Here is an 11,195-nt window from a genome sequence, read left to right as displayed (position 1 = left end):
GTGTGTGAACGCATGACAACTCCATACATAGCAGCACCGGGTTCACCCAATTCAAGGTGACTATAGGACAAGACTTTGTGTCCATGCCTGAATTTCCCCTGACTGCTCTTCCTATTACATCTCTGAAGGACTGGGTTACTTGGTTACAGAATACCTGGCCAGTGGTTAGAAAAACAATGGAAGAGGCAAGAGAGACTTATAAAAACATGCAGATAAAAATGAATGAAGCCGAAAGACTTTAAAGTAGGGGACTGTGTTTATCTTTCCACAAAGTACCTACAGTCCAGACAACCTTCCAAAAAACTGGCCCTTTCCCCATTAAAAGGATTGCCAACCTGGTCACAGTTGAACTAGAGTTGCCAAAATCTCTTAGGCACATTCACCCAATTTTCCACACCAACCTCCTAAAGCCAGAAAACCTGTCCCCCCTGCACCCGATGCTGCCACTACCACCAGAACCACTCATGATTGAGGGGGAACAACATTTAGAGATTAAGGACATTTTAGTCTCTCACAAACATCAAGGAAAGCTCCAGTCTTTAGTTGCATGGAAACTGAATGGATAGACCTTAAACGTGTTAAAGTGATTAAACTGATAAAACACTTCCACAACCAATATCTTGATAAACCAAAATAACTCACTTATCTAACCATGCATCTATCTTGTTTCTCTCTCTCTCTCTCTCTCTCTCTCTCTCTCTCTCTCTCTCTCTCTCTCTCTCTCTCTCGTCTTTCCGTTTGTTTTGCAGGACTAATGTTTTTGTCAAGGTGGGGCAGCATGTCAGATCCACCATCTTTGGCTTGGCGCCTTGCTGACATTCTGACATCAACGAACTGGAGAAAGGAAGGGGGAGCAAATGGGTAATAGAAATGTATACTTTTATGGTAGGAAATTGGGAGGGGGGATTGACAGTTGAAGAAGAACAGAGCCTTTTGGAATTCGGTTCATGCTGGCATCTTCAAGGACGTTTAACCTGAGAATGGAATTTCACCAACCTAAATACCTCAGCACTTCCCAAAACATGTCAGCGGTGCCGGATTGGCTACACACAGATGGACTATGGGGGAAGGGCTGGGGAAATCAAGGGGTTAATTTTGTATTGATCCATGGGAACTTCAGATTCTGCCTGACTCTACTGCAATCAGCATCTCTTAGTAAAAGTACCTTTAGCTTTAATCAAATGGAATCACAAGTTTTACTTCCCTGGGGGATCAGAATGGGGCAGGTATGACAACCATGCAAAATGTGGCACTTCATTTGTACCTATGTTACACATGCAATGAGCACTAAAAATAAGATGAAGCTTCATCATAGCCACCATCTTGACTTTTTGACTCCCCACACCTCATTCCAAACCTGAACAAACTTACATATCATGGAAGTCCACACAGCCTATCTGAGTTGGAAACAGCATCATTATCTTGGTATCAAGAAAGGGCAGCAAGCGCACAAGTTTGATTTGGAACAGGTCTTTCAGGGAGGGTGAGCAAAGATCAGGAAAGCTGTGGTTGATCTTGGTCAGAATGGTCTCCAGGGCAAGAGACGCAGCTTTTTGGTCAAGCAGGAGGTCAAGTGGTGATCTGGACAACTCATCCAGGAAGCCCTCTATATAAAGGACATCCTGGCTGCTGAGGGCTTTGGCAACAGGTTCCATTAGGGTGAAGTTGGCAAGGACCTCATGAGTGACAATCAGTTGGGACAGCTGGGAAGCAGTAAGGACATCGAGAGCAGCAAACTAGAAAGACATGAAGAGAAGAGAGTGAGAATGGTGCACCCCAGGGAAACTTTCACTGGCTAAGCTGAACTACAGTAGCTAAAGAGAAACATAGCTAGTTGGCTGTCTTGTGTGACCTATGAGCATAAAAGCAAAATAATTATTTTGATGATCAAATACCTCCAATATGTGCCAAGAACTGTTAAGGAACATGGATTGGCCCAGTGGGTTGATATGAAGATACAAATAAGCATTCTTTTTCATGATAATTTGTATTTATTTCCATACATTTCCAAGCATGTGCAGAATTCTTGTTGATTTTTTTTAAGAGCAAGTGAGTCTGAGATTACCTTTCACTTTGGCTGAAGTAGCATCTCTTTAAAAACAGACCACAGTACTTCTGTATGTGACTGGAGTGCCTTGACCTTAGGACAAGAAGCTCACAGTATTTATTTAGTGTTATAGTATCTGTTGCATGTGCAAAAGGTTTTGCTAATTGAAATTCTTTATCAAAGGGCAATACATTGAAGAGAAAACAACCTTACCCCATCAAAACCACTCCAGATCTTTGTGAAGTCATTATAGGAGGCATAATTTTGAAAGCTCTTCCAATTGTTTTGTATCCATTCTTTATGTGATCTTTTCTGGCACCCTGAAAGGCAATATAAAGGAATATAAAAAGAAATTGGAGGGGACCTGATGTTGGTAGAGTACTTTTTGGTTTAGTAGAGCACCTTTCTGTGTAATTGGGCCATAATTTCCATAATTACCAACCATCCACCTGATTACTGGGAATTCTCACAGTTTAGATTTGCTGAGACTGAGATCACTGGTCCAGATTCTCCAAATTAAGTGAAGTGCACAATGGAGCACATTTTATTTATTAAACTTCTACACCATCCATCTCACCTAAGTAACTTAAGCATATACTCAAAAGCAGATACTCAGTCTCCTTGGCAGGCACTTAGAATCAATATTTTTTTTTAAGAAGTATCACATAGTTCTCTTTAGCAACAGTCTGAGCAAATTCACCACAAGAATTCCAGCAGCTAGGAGCTTCCTGTGGCGAGGCGCCGCCGAGGGAGGCTTTTTTCTTAGCCACCAGCCCGGGACTGCGTCAAAGCCGTCAAAACAGCGCGGATCAGCTGTTTTGCGGCTCGGAACTTTCTCCCTGGGCGAAGGGGAGAAAGTGAGTTTGGTTGGGATAGGGGTTGAGTTCCCTAGTCCCCCCAGGGAGAACTCCCCCAGAGTCCTAACCTCTTCTCCGCAGCTCGGTGTGTCTTCGTTCCTCGGAGCGAAGCCAAACGTCGCCGCCACTGCTGTTACATTGTAGCTGCTTGTGAGTAACTTTTGAAACAGACGGAATCTGACAGGGGATCTTTATTTTAGTTAAAAAGTGACTTTAACTCGAAGATTTCCTTGGGATTTTTTGCTTGCTATAAGTGAAAGTGACAAGAAAATGGCCGCGGAAGCATTCCTTCTTCTTAACAAAAGGAAAACTTTCACTTTCTTTCTGGTTGTGGATTTTAAAGGATTTTAATCTTTTTTAATTTAAAATCAAGTTTTTTAAGTTTATATTTGCTGTGACTTTCAAAAAAAAAATAGTTTGGCAGAATGGCTTCAAAACGTACTGTTCCTGCGTTGTCCAAAACAGCTATTTCTTCTCCTGTGGTGCAAACTCAACAACAAAAATCTAGATCTCCCCCAGCAACACCTCCTCTCTCCATTACACTCAAAGATTTACAAGAGGCTTTAGCCAAGTCCTCATTGCAGACTTTGAAACAAACAGAAGAACTTTTGGATAAGAAAAATCAGGAACTTTGTGAAATTTATCATATATTTTCCAAGGACTTGCCACTCACATTGATCGGGTAGAGGGACGAGTGGATGAATTAGTGGAGAAAATGGAGGGAACGGAGGACAGACTTGAAAAGGTAGAGGAAGGAGTGGAAACTTTTCAAAATGATATGTTACTAATGTAGTACAAACAATTAGAATTTGCTCTGAGAATCAGGGGTCTTACAGAGGACCCACAAGAAAAACTTAAAGAGGAAGTGGTGACAGCTTTGGCCCGGGCATTGAATTGCAATCCAGAGGTGATTTATGGAGAAATAGAAATTTTTTTAGAGTGAACTCCTGGGTTGCACGTCAAAGAAATTTACCTAGAGATGTGGTTGTTCATTTTACTACAAGAATACGTCGTAATGAAATTATACAGCTTTTTTATCAGCAGAGGTTTCAAATTGCCACACAAGATATTATACTTTTAAAAGAAATACCCTCTAAGATTTTAAGAGGAAGAAAGGATTTTACATTCTTGACTCAGGAGTTAAAGAAGCGGCAGATACCTTTCAGATGGGAAATTCCTTTGGGTGTTATATTAAATTTTGCAGGGACCAGACATAGATTAAATTCTGTTCAAAAAGCCAGAGATTTTTATATGTCGGTCCTGAAAGCTGATATGTCGTCATCATCGACACCTAAAGCACAGGAAGATCTGATGGAGCAACCTGTTGTGGATTTGCCTGGGGCCATGTCGTCATTATCTGTAGAAGATCCTCAGAAGGAGCAAAGGATGACCCGTGCTGCTTATAGGCGTAAGGAGAGACAGCAACAAAAAGAAATAGTTTCTATAACATTTCCACAGCCTTCGGAGCCAGTGAGTGGGGCGAGGCCAAAGAGAGCAGCTGCCACAGACATGCAAGGAATGCTTAACAAGCTTTGTCAGCCAAAAGATGGATAGATGCTGGAAATGAGACTTTATTATGGAAATGGAACAAATTAGTTTATATGTTTGTAAAGAACTGTTTGTTCTTTTTCTTCTTTTTTTTCTGAAAAAGGTAAAAAATTAAGACTGGGATTTTATTTTTATTTTTTTTTCCAGCTGTGAAGCAGGAGGTATTGATTTAAGATTTTATTGAAAGTATAGATTGGAGAGGGAAGAAAGTGAAGGGAAAATTTAAGTGTAAAATGCAAGGAAAAAAATATGTAAAGTTTAAATGTTGAAGGTGGATAGGTTATATTAGATGTATGGAGTGATTAAATGTTATATAGCTTTTGAATAGATGTATTGGTTTTTAATTAATTTTAATTAATTTAATTGCCTTATTAGAGTTAAAGTAGGTATATGTTGATAGTATTATATTTGTTTAGTTAAATTGTAAGTTAGATTTGGAATGATTTGTTTTAGTCCTGTATTTGGTTCTGGGAAGCTCAGGGGGGGGAAGGGGTTTAGAAGTATTAAAATAAAATTGATGTATTCATATGTTATAATTGTATCGACAAGAGGAAACGCTCGGTTGGTACCCCGGCTTGCACTCGAGGAGGTGGCCAGGAAGAGGGGGGATGTAGAAAGGGGAAGGAGGAAGAAGGAGAGGTTGTGGGTCAGAGGCAGGAAGGAAAGGCAAGTGGATGAGGGCGGAGGCAGGTCGGGGACTGCCGAGCGTTTCTGATAATGTATTGAGTTGGATTGTTTTTCTTTGTGTGTGTTTGTGTTATAAATGCATCATATTACTTATTGTTTAATTATAAAAATCAATAAAATTTTATTATAAAAAAAAAAAAGAATTCCAGCAGCTAAATTTTTTGATTTACCTGTGATTTATTAAGGAAGTGGACCTTTTCACAGGTAATAGGGAACTAGTGGCTTGCTTATATTAGTCTCCTGAATCAGTGTGTGAAGAACACTTAATGAAACATAGGAAGTTATTTCTAAGATAGGCTGAGGTGTGTTAATGACCAAATTGTGCTTTTCATGGAATTATAACTTATTTCAAATGTGAATCAGCCCTTCATTGCTCTGTGTCTCCCACTCCTCCACTTACGGAATACAGTAAGGAATCTTCCAATCCAGCTGGCCACCAACTGTCTTGTGCTGTTATCCATGTCAGGGTACACACTGTCTAAGGCCTGGACACTAATGAAAGGAAGAAAAATAATCAAAATGTGCATATCCAATGAATATAGATATGCTACAAACATTCCTTCTGTGGATAGTGATCTTTAGGATTTGAATTTTAGTTCCCATCTCACCTGTTTCATCTGAATTCTAGCCTGCACTAAGTCTCTACTGTAGATTCTATATTTTGTCTGCAATATCTAGACAACTATTTGGAATATATGGGAGGGTTATGCATAATTTGCAAATGCCTCTGCAAATGTCCTCAACACAAAGAGTATAGAAATTAATACTTTTCTGAATTTTGCAGTGCACTTTGGAACTTGGTTAGCTTAGAGCAGCGGCCCCCAACTTTTTTGGCACCAGGAACTGGTTCCGTGGAGAGAGGTTTTCCCATGGATCAAAGGGGACGTGGCTTTGTATGCTGCCTGCATCCTGCAGATGGGGCTTCGCTTGTTTGCTGGCATACCGCTGACTAGTGCCGGTTCACAGTTGGACACCCCTGGCTTAGGGGACATGCACACCAGGACAAAGGGCAAATTCTTCACAGAAATTGTTGCATTCAGAGTGATGAGCCTGAAAATGCATTGTAATATAGTGGGCAAACTTTTAGATACCTATCTAAAGAGCCATCTGTGGGTAAAAAAATTGAAATATAGATCCCATAGATATTCAATAAATGAGTCATATGATAGCAACAAAAATCAAATTTGTACAACTGTATCTGTCATCTCTCCCTTAGTCTTATATAAAGTGGCAAACATTCAGATGGCTGCAGGGGCTGAGGAGATTGTTGTAACATTTAGGAGGGAGGAGGGGGAATGATTTTGTTGGTAAAGGAGGGTGAAAGTGGCTTAATTATTCTTCCCCTTTTTAAACTATTCTTTTTTGCACTTCTTCCTTTCTCTTTTTTCTTTTTTCTTTTATACTTCTGAATTTGTCTTTTAGCTGGGTAAAAGCTTTTAATAAGAAATAATTTAAAAAACCAATTCAAATAGTTGCTACATACATTGTTCTGAAGCCATCACAGCTGATCGGAATTTGAGTCATGCAGTCTAAGATGTTGGTGTTCACATCTGTCAAGTAAGAATGCATCGTCTCTTGGAACCAAGAGGAGAGGAAGCCAGCACTCCATACTAAAGGATCTGTCTTAATTTTTTCCCATGCTGCATTCAGCAAGAATCTTTTGAAAGTTGGTAACATCTGGTCTCTGGAGATCTAAAACAGCAGGTCCATTAATCTGAGTATCTTTGGGCAAACTGATTGCTTTTATGTATGCTACAGGAAAGCAGAAGGAAAATAAAGCCCCCTCTTATTAATTTCCAATGAAACAGAATAATAGAGTTGGAAGGGACCTTGGAGGTCTTCTAATATAAGCCCCTGCTCAAACAAGAAACCCAATAACATTTCAGATAAGTGGCTGTCCAATCTCTTCTTAAAAACCTACAATGATAGAGCACCCACTACTTCTGAAGGCAAGCCGTTCCACTGATTAATTGTTCTCACTATCAGGAAATTTCTCCTTATTTCTAAGTTGGATCTCTCTTTGATAAGTTTACATCCATTGATTCTTGTCCTGCCCTCGGGTGCCTGAATAGGTTGATCCCCTCTTCTTTATGGCAGTCCCTTGGGTATTTGAAGAGTGCTACCAAGTCCTTCTCTTCCTTAGACTAGACATACCCAGTTCCTGCAACCGTTCAACATGATTTAGTCTCCAGTACAGTGGTGGGATTCAGCCGGTTCGCACTACTTTGGCAGAACCAGTAGCTAATTTTTTGTTGCCCAGACCCAAAATGGACTTCCAGAAGCAGCATCTACACAGAGAACCGGTTGTTCACATATTTGAATCCCACCACTGCTCCAGTCCCCTAATCATCTGTGTTGCTCTTCTCTTTCTAGAGTCTCAATATCTTTTTTGTATTGTGGCAACCAAAACTGGATGCAGTATTCTAATTGTGGTCTTATCAAGGCATTATAAAGTGGTACTAACACTTCATAGAAATAGAATAGAATAGAATAATAACTTTAATGTCACTTTGAATGTATACTAATTGGCATACATAAAAATGAAATTTCGTTTCATATAGCTCTCAAAGGGTCACCACCTCCGATAGACACTACATAAATATGACAAAAATAAATGAATAAATACAGAATTATGCATATACCCACATATATTATATGACACAGAGAAACAACAGTCTAGTTCGGGTTATGTATACATGTGCATGGCGAGAAACAGGAATCTTATGAGTTTACCAGACAGCATAGGGAACAAAGCTATTACAGAATTGGGTAGTCCTACTAGAAATACTTCGAAATTTCCTCCCAGAAGGGAGCAACATGATCTAGATCAGGGGTAGTCAACCTTGGCTCTTTTATGACTCGTGGACTTCAACTCCCAGAATTCCTGAGCCAGCATGGCTGGCTCAGGAATTCTGGGAGTTGAAGTCCACGAGTCATAAAAGAGCCAAGGTTGACTACCCCGGATCTAGATTCTATCTCTCTGTTAGTGCAGCGTAGGATTGCATTGGCTTTTTTGTGGCTGCAACACATTGCTCATTCATATTCAAATAGTTATCCACTAGGACTCCTAGATCACTCTCACAGTTACTACTATTGAGCTAGGTACCATCTATTCTATATCTGTGCATTTGTTTTTTCTTGCCTAGGTGTAAAAATTTACTTTTCTAACCTTGAATTTCATTTTGTTAGATAGGGCCCAGTGCTCAAGTCTATCAAGATCCTTCTGGGTCTTGAGCCTATCTTCTAAAGTATTGGCTATTCCCCCCAGCTTGGTGTCTGCAAATTTAATGAGTTCCCCTTCTATCCCCTCATCTAAATCATTTATGAAGATGTTGGAGAGTACTGGACCTAAGACAAAACCTTGGGGTACCTCATTGCATATTTCTCTTGTGATCTAGTTTGTCAAATTCCTCATTGAAGTCCAAGTATATTATGTCCACAGCATTTCACTGGTCCACTTTGTTGAAGAATGCAGTAAGATTTGTCTGGCACAATCTACTTTTGACAAACCCATGTTGGCTTCTGGCTATAACTTTGCTTGCCTATAGATGTTTGCAGATTATTGCTTATTTTTTCCAAGATCTTCTCTGGTATTGATTGGTCTATAGTTTCCTGGATCCATTTCCCCCCCCCCCCTTTGGTAGTTCCCTGATGCTCCAGGATGTTTGAAAGATATGGTTCAGTAGTTCAGAGATTACATCTGCCAGCTTCTTCAGAACCCTGGAATGTAACCCATCTGTTCCTGGTGATTTGAACTCTTCTAGAATAGATAGGTGAACCTTTACCATTTTCCTGCCTATATACTGCACTGCTTGTACCATGCTAGAAAATGATGCCACAAACTTCATTTGAGGAAGGCGTTTACTTCCTCACCTACAAACAATCAACTGAGAAACTGGGAAACAAACTTAAAGCTCAGCATAGTCTCCAGGAACTGGCAGAAATGTTCCCCCATCAGCACTGATGGCCCTGGTTGCAGTCACCTTACCTCCATGCTGATCTGATTCAGAGCATCCTGCAAAGTGCTGAGCTTGACTCTTTCAAAAAGCAGCAAGAAAGCCTCTTGATCAGGCTGGGTGGCAGGGTCCCTCAGAGAGCACATGAGAATGGAGACCAGTTTTTTTGAGGTCAGATTGGAAACCTGAAGCACAAAACCACTTTTAGTTGGTTGCATAATTTTCACTGAAAAAAGAAATGTACAAATATCAAGAGAAGCCTCAAATATCCAGTTTCATAATTCTGAAGTCGTCACCAATGTCCAGTGGGGTTGGAGACAAATGGTGACTCTGGGTCTAGTGCCTTACACACCCATTTTCATCCATACTATCATCCATTTGCTTTGGCTATATACAGAGATATACCCCATTCCTTTGTCTTCATTTTCATTCACTTTTCCCTACAGAGCTTGAGATTTCATTGGAAAAGCTGTTTCTTTCTAGTAGGATTTTTATTTCTCTAATGCAAACTGCAAATTATGGAGTCTTTTTTGTTTAAAGCATGTATTTGTGTGTGTAGGGTAATTTCTTTTTCTCCAGATGTTATCCTGAACAGGATATCTCCTCCCAATTGCCTTTTGCATTGTGAAACCCAAACTCTCTTCTTTTCTTTATGCTCTTTATTTCTATTCTGGCCATATCCTTTCTTATAATTTTCTAAATAATGATGATCTGTTGAATCAATGGTAGTTTTCCAAAAATAGATTTTTCAAACTTGTAGCAAACCAATTCCTAAGATATCCATTCCCAGGGCTGGTCAATTAAGATAAACCTTGGAGCTGAGTGCTTAATAATGCTGTCCAACTGAGCTTTCAAAATGGTAAATAAGAAATCACTTTCTTGAAGATATTTAATAGCCAAAAGATACCTTTTCTACAAAGCCGCAGGCATATTGTGGCATAGAAAATTGGCATAAGTCTTCAACAGTAGAATTGAGATCTCCCCTGAAACAAAGAAAAGAAAGTGATGAAACACTAGAGGTACCTGGAGCACCATTGGAAGAAAACTCAGAATAAGTCTGACTGGAGTGGGTAAACCCCATGTTAGGATTTGCAGTATCTTAAAGCAATGAGAATAGTGAAATGTGACACTATTATTGTGTCTACTATGTGCTTCCCAGTGGCCCTATCTTGGTGACCTGGTCCCTATTGGGTAGAGACAGGCCACAGGACCATCTGCATGGCTGCTATGAGGTATATTGTGGTCATCTGGGAGATAAAAACACCGATCTGCTCCAGCCTGAACTCTGACTGGACAAGTTCAATTGAGGTACCTGGAGCTTAGCTTTGTGGTATGATATGGGATGATTTTGAACTAGTGATTCCTGAGAAAGTGCTGTTATCTTGGCCCCACCTGAATCATGAGAATGGTCAGGGAAGTGACCTGTAGTTGGATCCAACCTTCCTTTTTGGGGAAATATTGTTAAGAATGTGGCCAGACTGCTGCTACAGGAAACCCTGCAGGAAGCAGATTAACTAGATCCATTTCAGTTGGTTTTCAGGCCAGCATTTAGTACAGCGATAGGCTTAGTCACATAGGTGACCTGTGGCAGACCTAGGATAGAGGTGGCACATCCATTTTTGTGCAACTTCTTAGCAGCTTATGGTACCATGAACCCAGTTCTTCTAGACAATTCTGGATGGCGACAATGTTTTCGGTGATTCTTTCTTTCAGGGCAGGATATATACAGATAGTCCTTGATTTATGACTGTACTGGAGACTGCCCATTAATGTTGCAGGTGGTGATGGCCACTAATTGAGATGGCCTCACTTAATGACCCTTACTCCTGCTCTTCCTGGGCTGGAAGCAGGCCATTAAATGATGCAGCTGGCTGAGGAGCGACTGAACCCTGCAATTCCCTGGGTTAAGGTTAAGGTTAAGGTTAATTTAATTTGTATACCGCCCTTCTCCCGTAGGACTCAGGGCGGTTCACAGCATATTAAAAACACAAATACAATATACAGGATACAAAAAAAATCATACAAAAATACACAAAATAACCCCACTAAAACCTAATTAAAAGCCAAATATTGATTGCTGTGTTCCCATTAAAATTACTT

At 40.2% G+C, this 11,195-nt stretch overlaps 1 protein-coding gene across 1 annotated transcript in view; it reads right to left on the bottom strand.

Moving 5' to 3' along the window:
* Window positions 1–1,343: 1,343 nt before the first annotated feature.
* LOC107290435 overlaps window positions 1,344–11,195 on the bottom strand; it is a 25,960-nt gene continuing 16,108 nt past the window's right edge. Inside the window, exons 6-11 of the mRNA XM_015819315.1 lie at window positions 10,003–10,078; window positions 9,128–9,280; window positions 6,623–6,831; window positions 5,540–5,631; window positions 2,261–2,367; window positions 1,344–1,736 (exon numbers count right to left, since the gene is read on the bottom strand). Coding sequence (XP_015674801.1) covers window positions 1,368–1,736; window positions 2,261–2,367; window positions 5,540–5,631; window positions 6,623–6,831; window positions 9,128–9,280; window positions 10,003–10,078 — 1,006 coding nt within the window. The 3' untranslated portion in view covers window positions 1,344–1,367. The remainder of the gene's footprint in view (window positions 1,737–2,260; window positions 2,368–5,539; window positions 5,632–6,622; window positions 6,832–9,127; window positions 9,281–10,002; window positions 10,079–11,195) is intronic.

Source organism: Protobothrops mucrosquamatus, unplaced genomic scaffold, assembly GCF_001527695.2.
Source record: "Protobothrops mucrosquamatus isolate PMUCROS unplaced genomic scaffold, P.Mucros_1.0 scaffold894, whole genome shotgun sequence".
Classification (NCBI taxonomy): domain Eukaryota; kingdom Metazoa; phylum Chordata; class Lepidosauria; order Squamata; family Viperidae; genus Protobothrops; species Protobothrops mucrosquamatus.
Note: the sequence above shows the minus strand (reverse complement) of the source record. Positions and strands in the feature narration are given on the sequence as shown.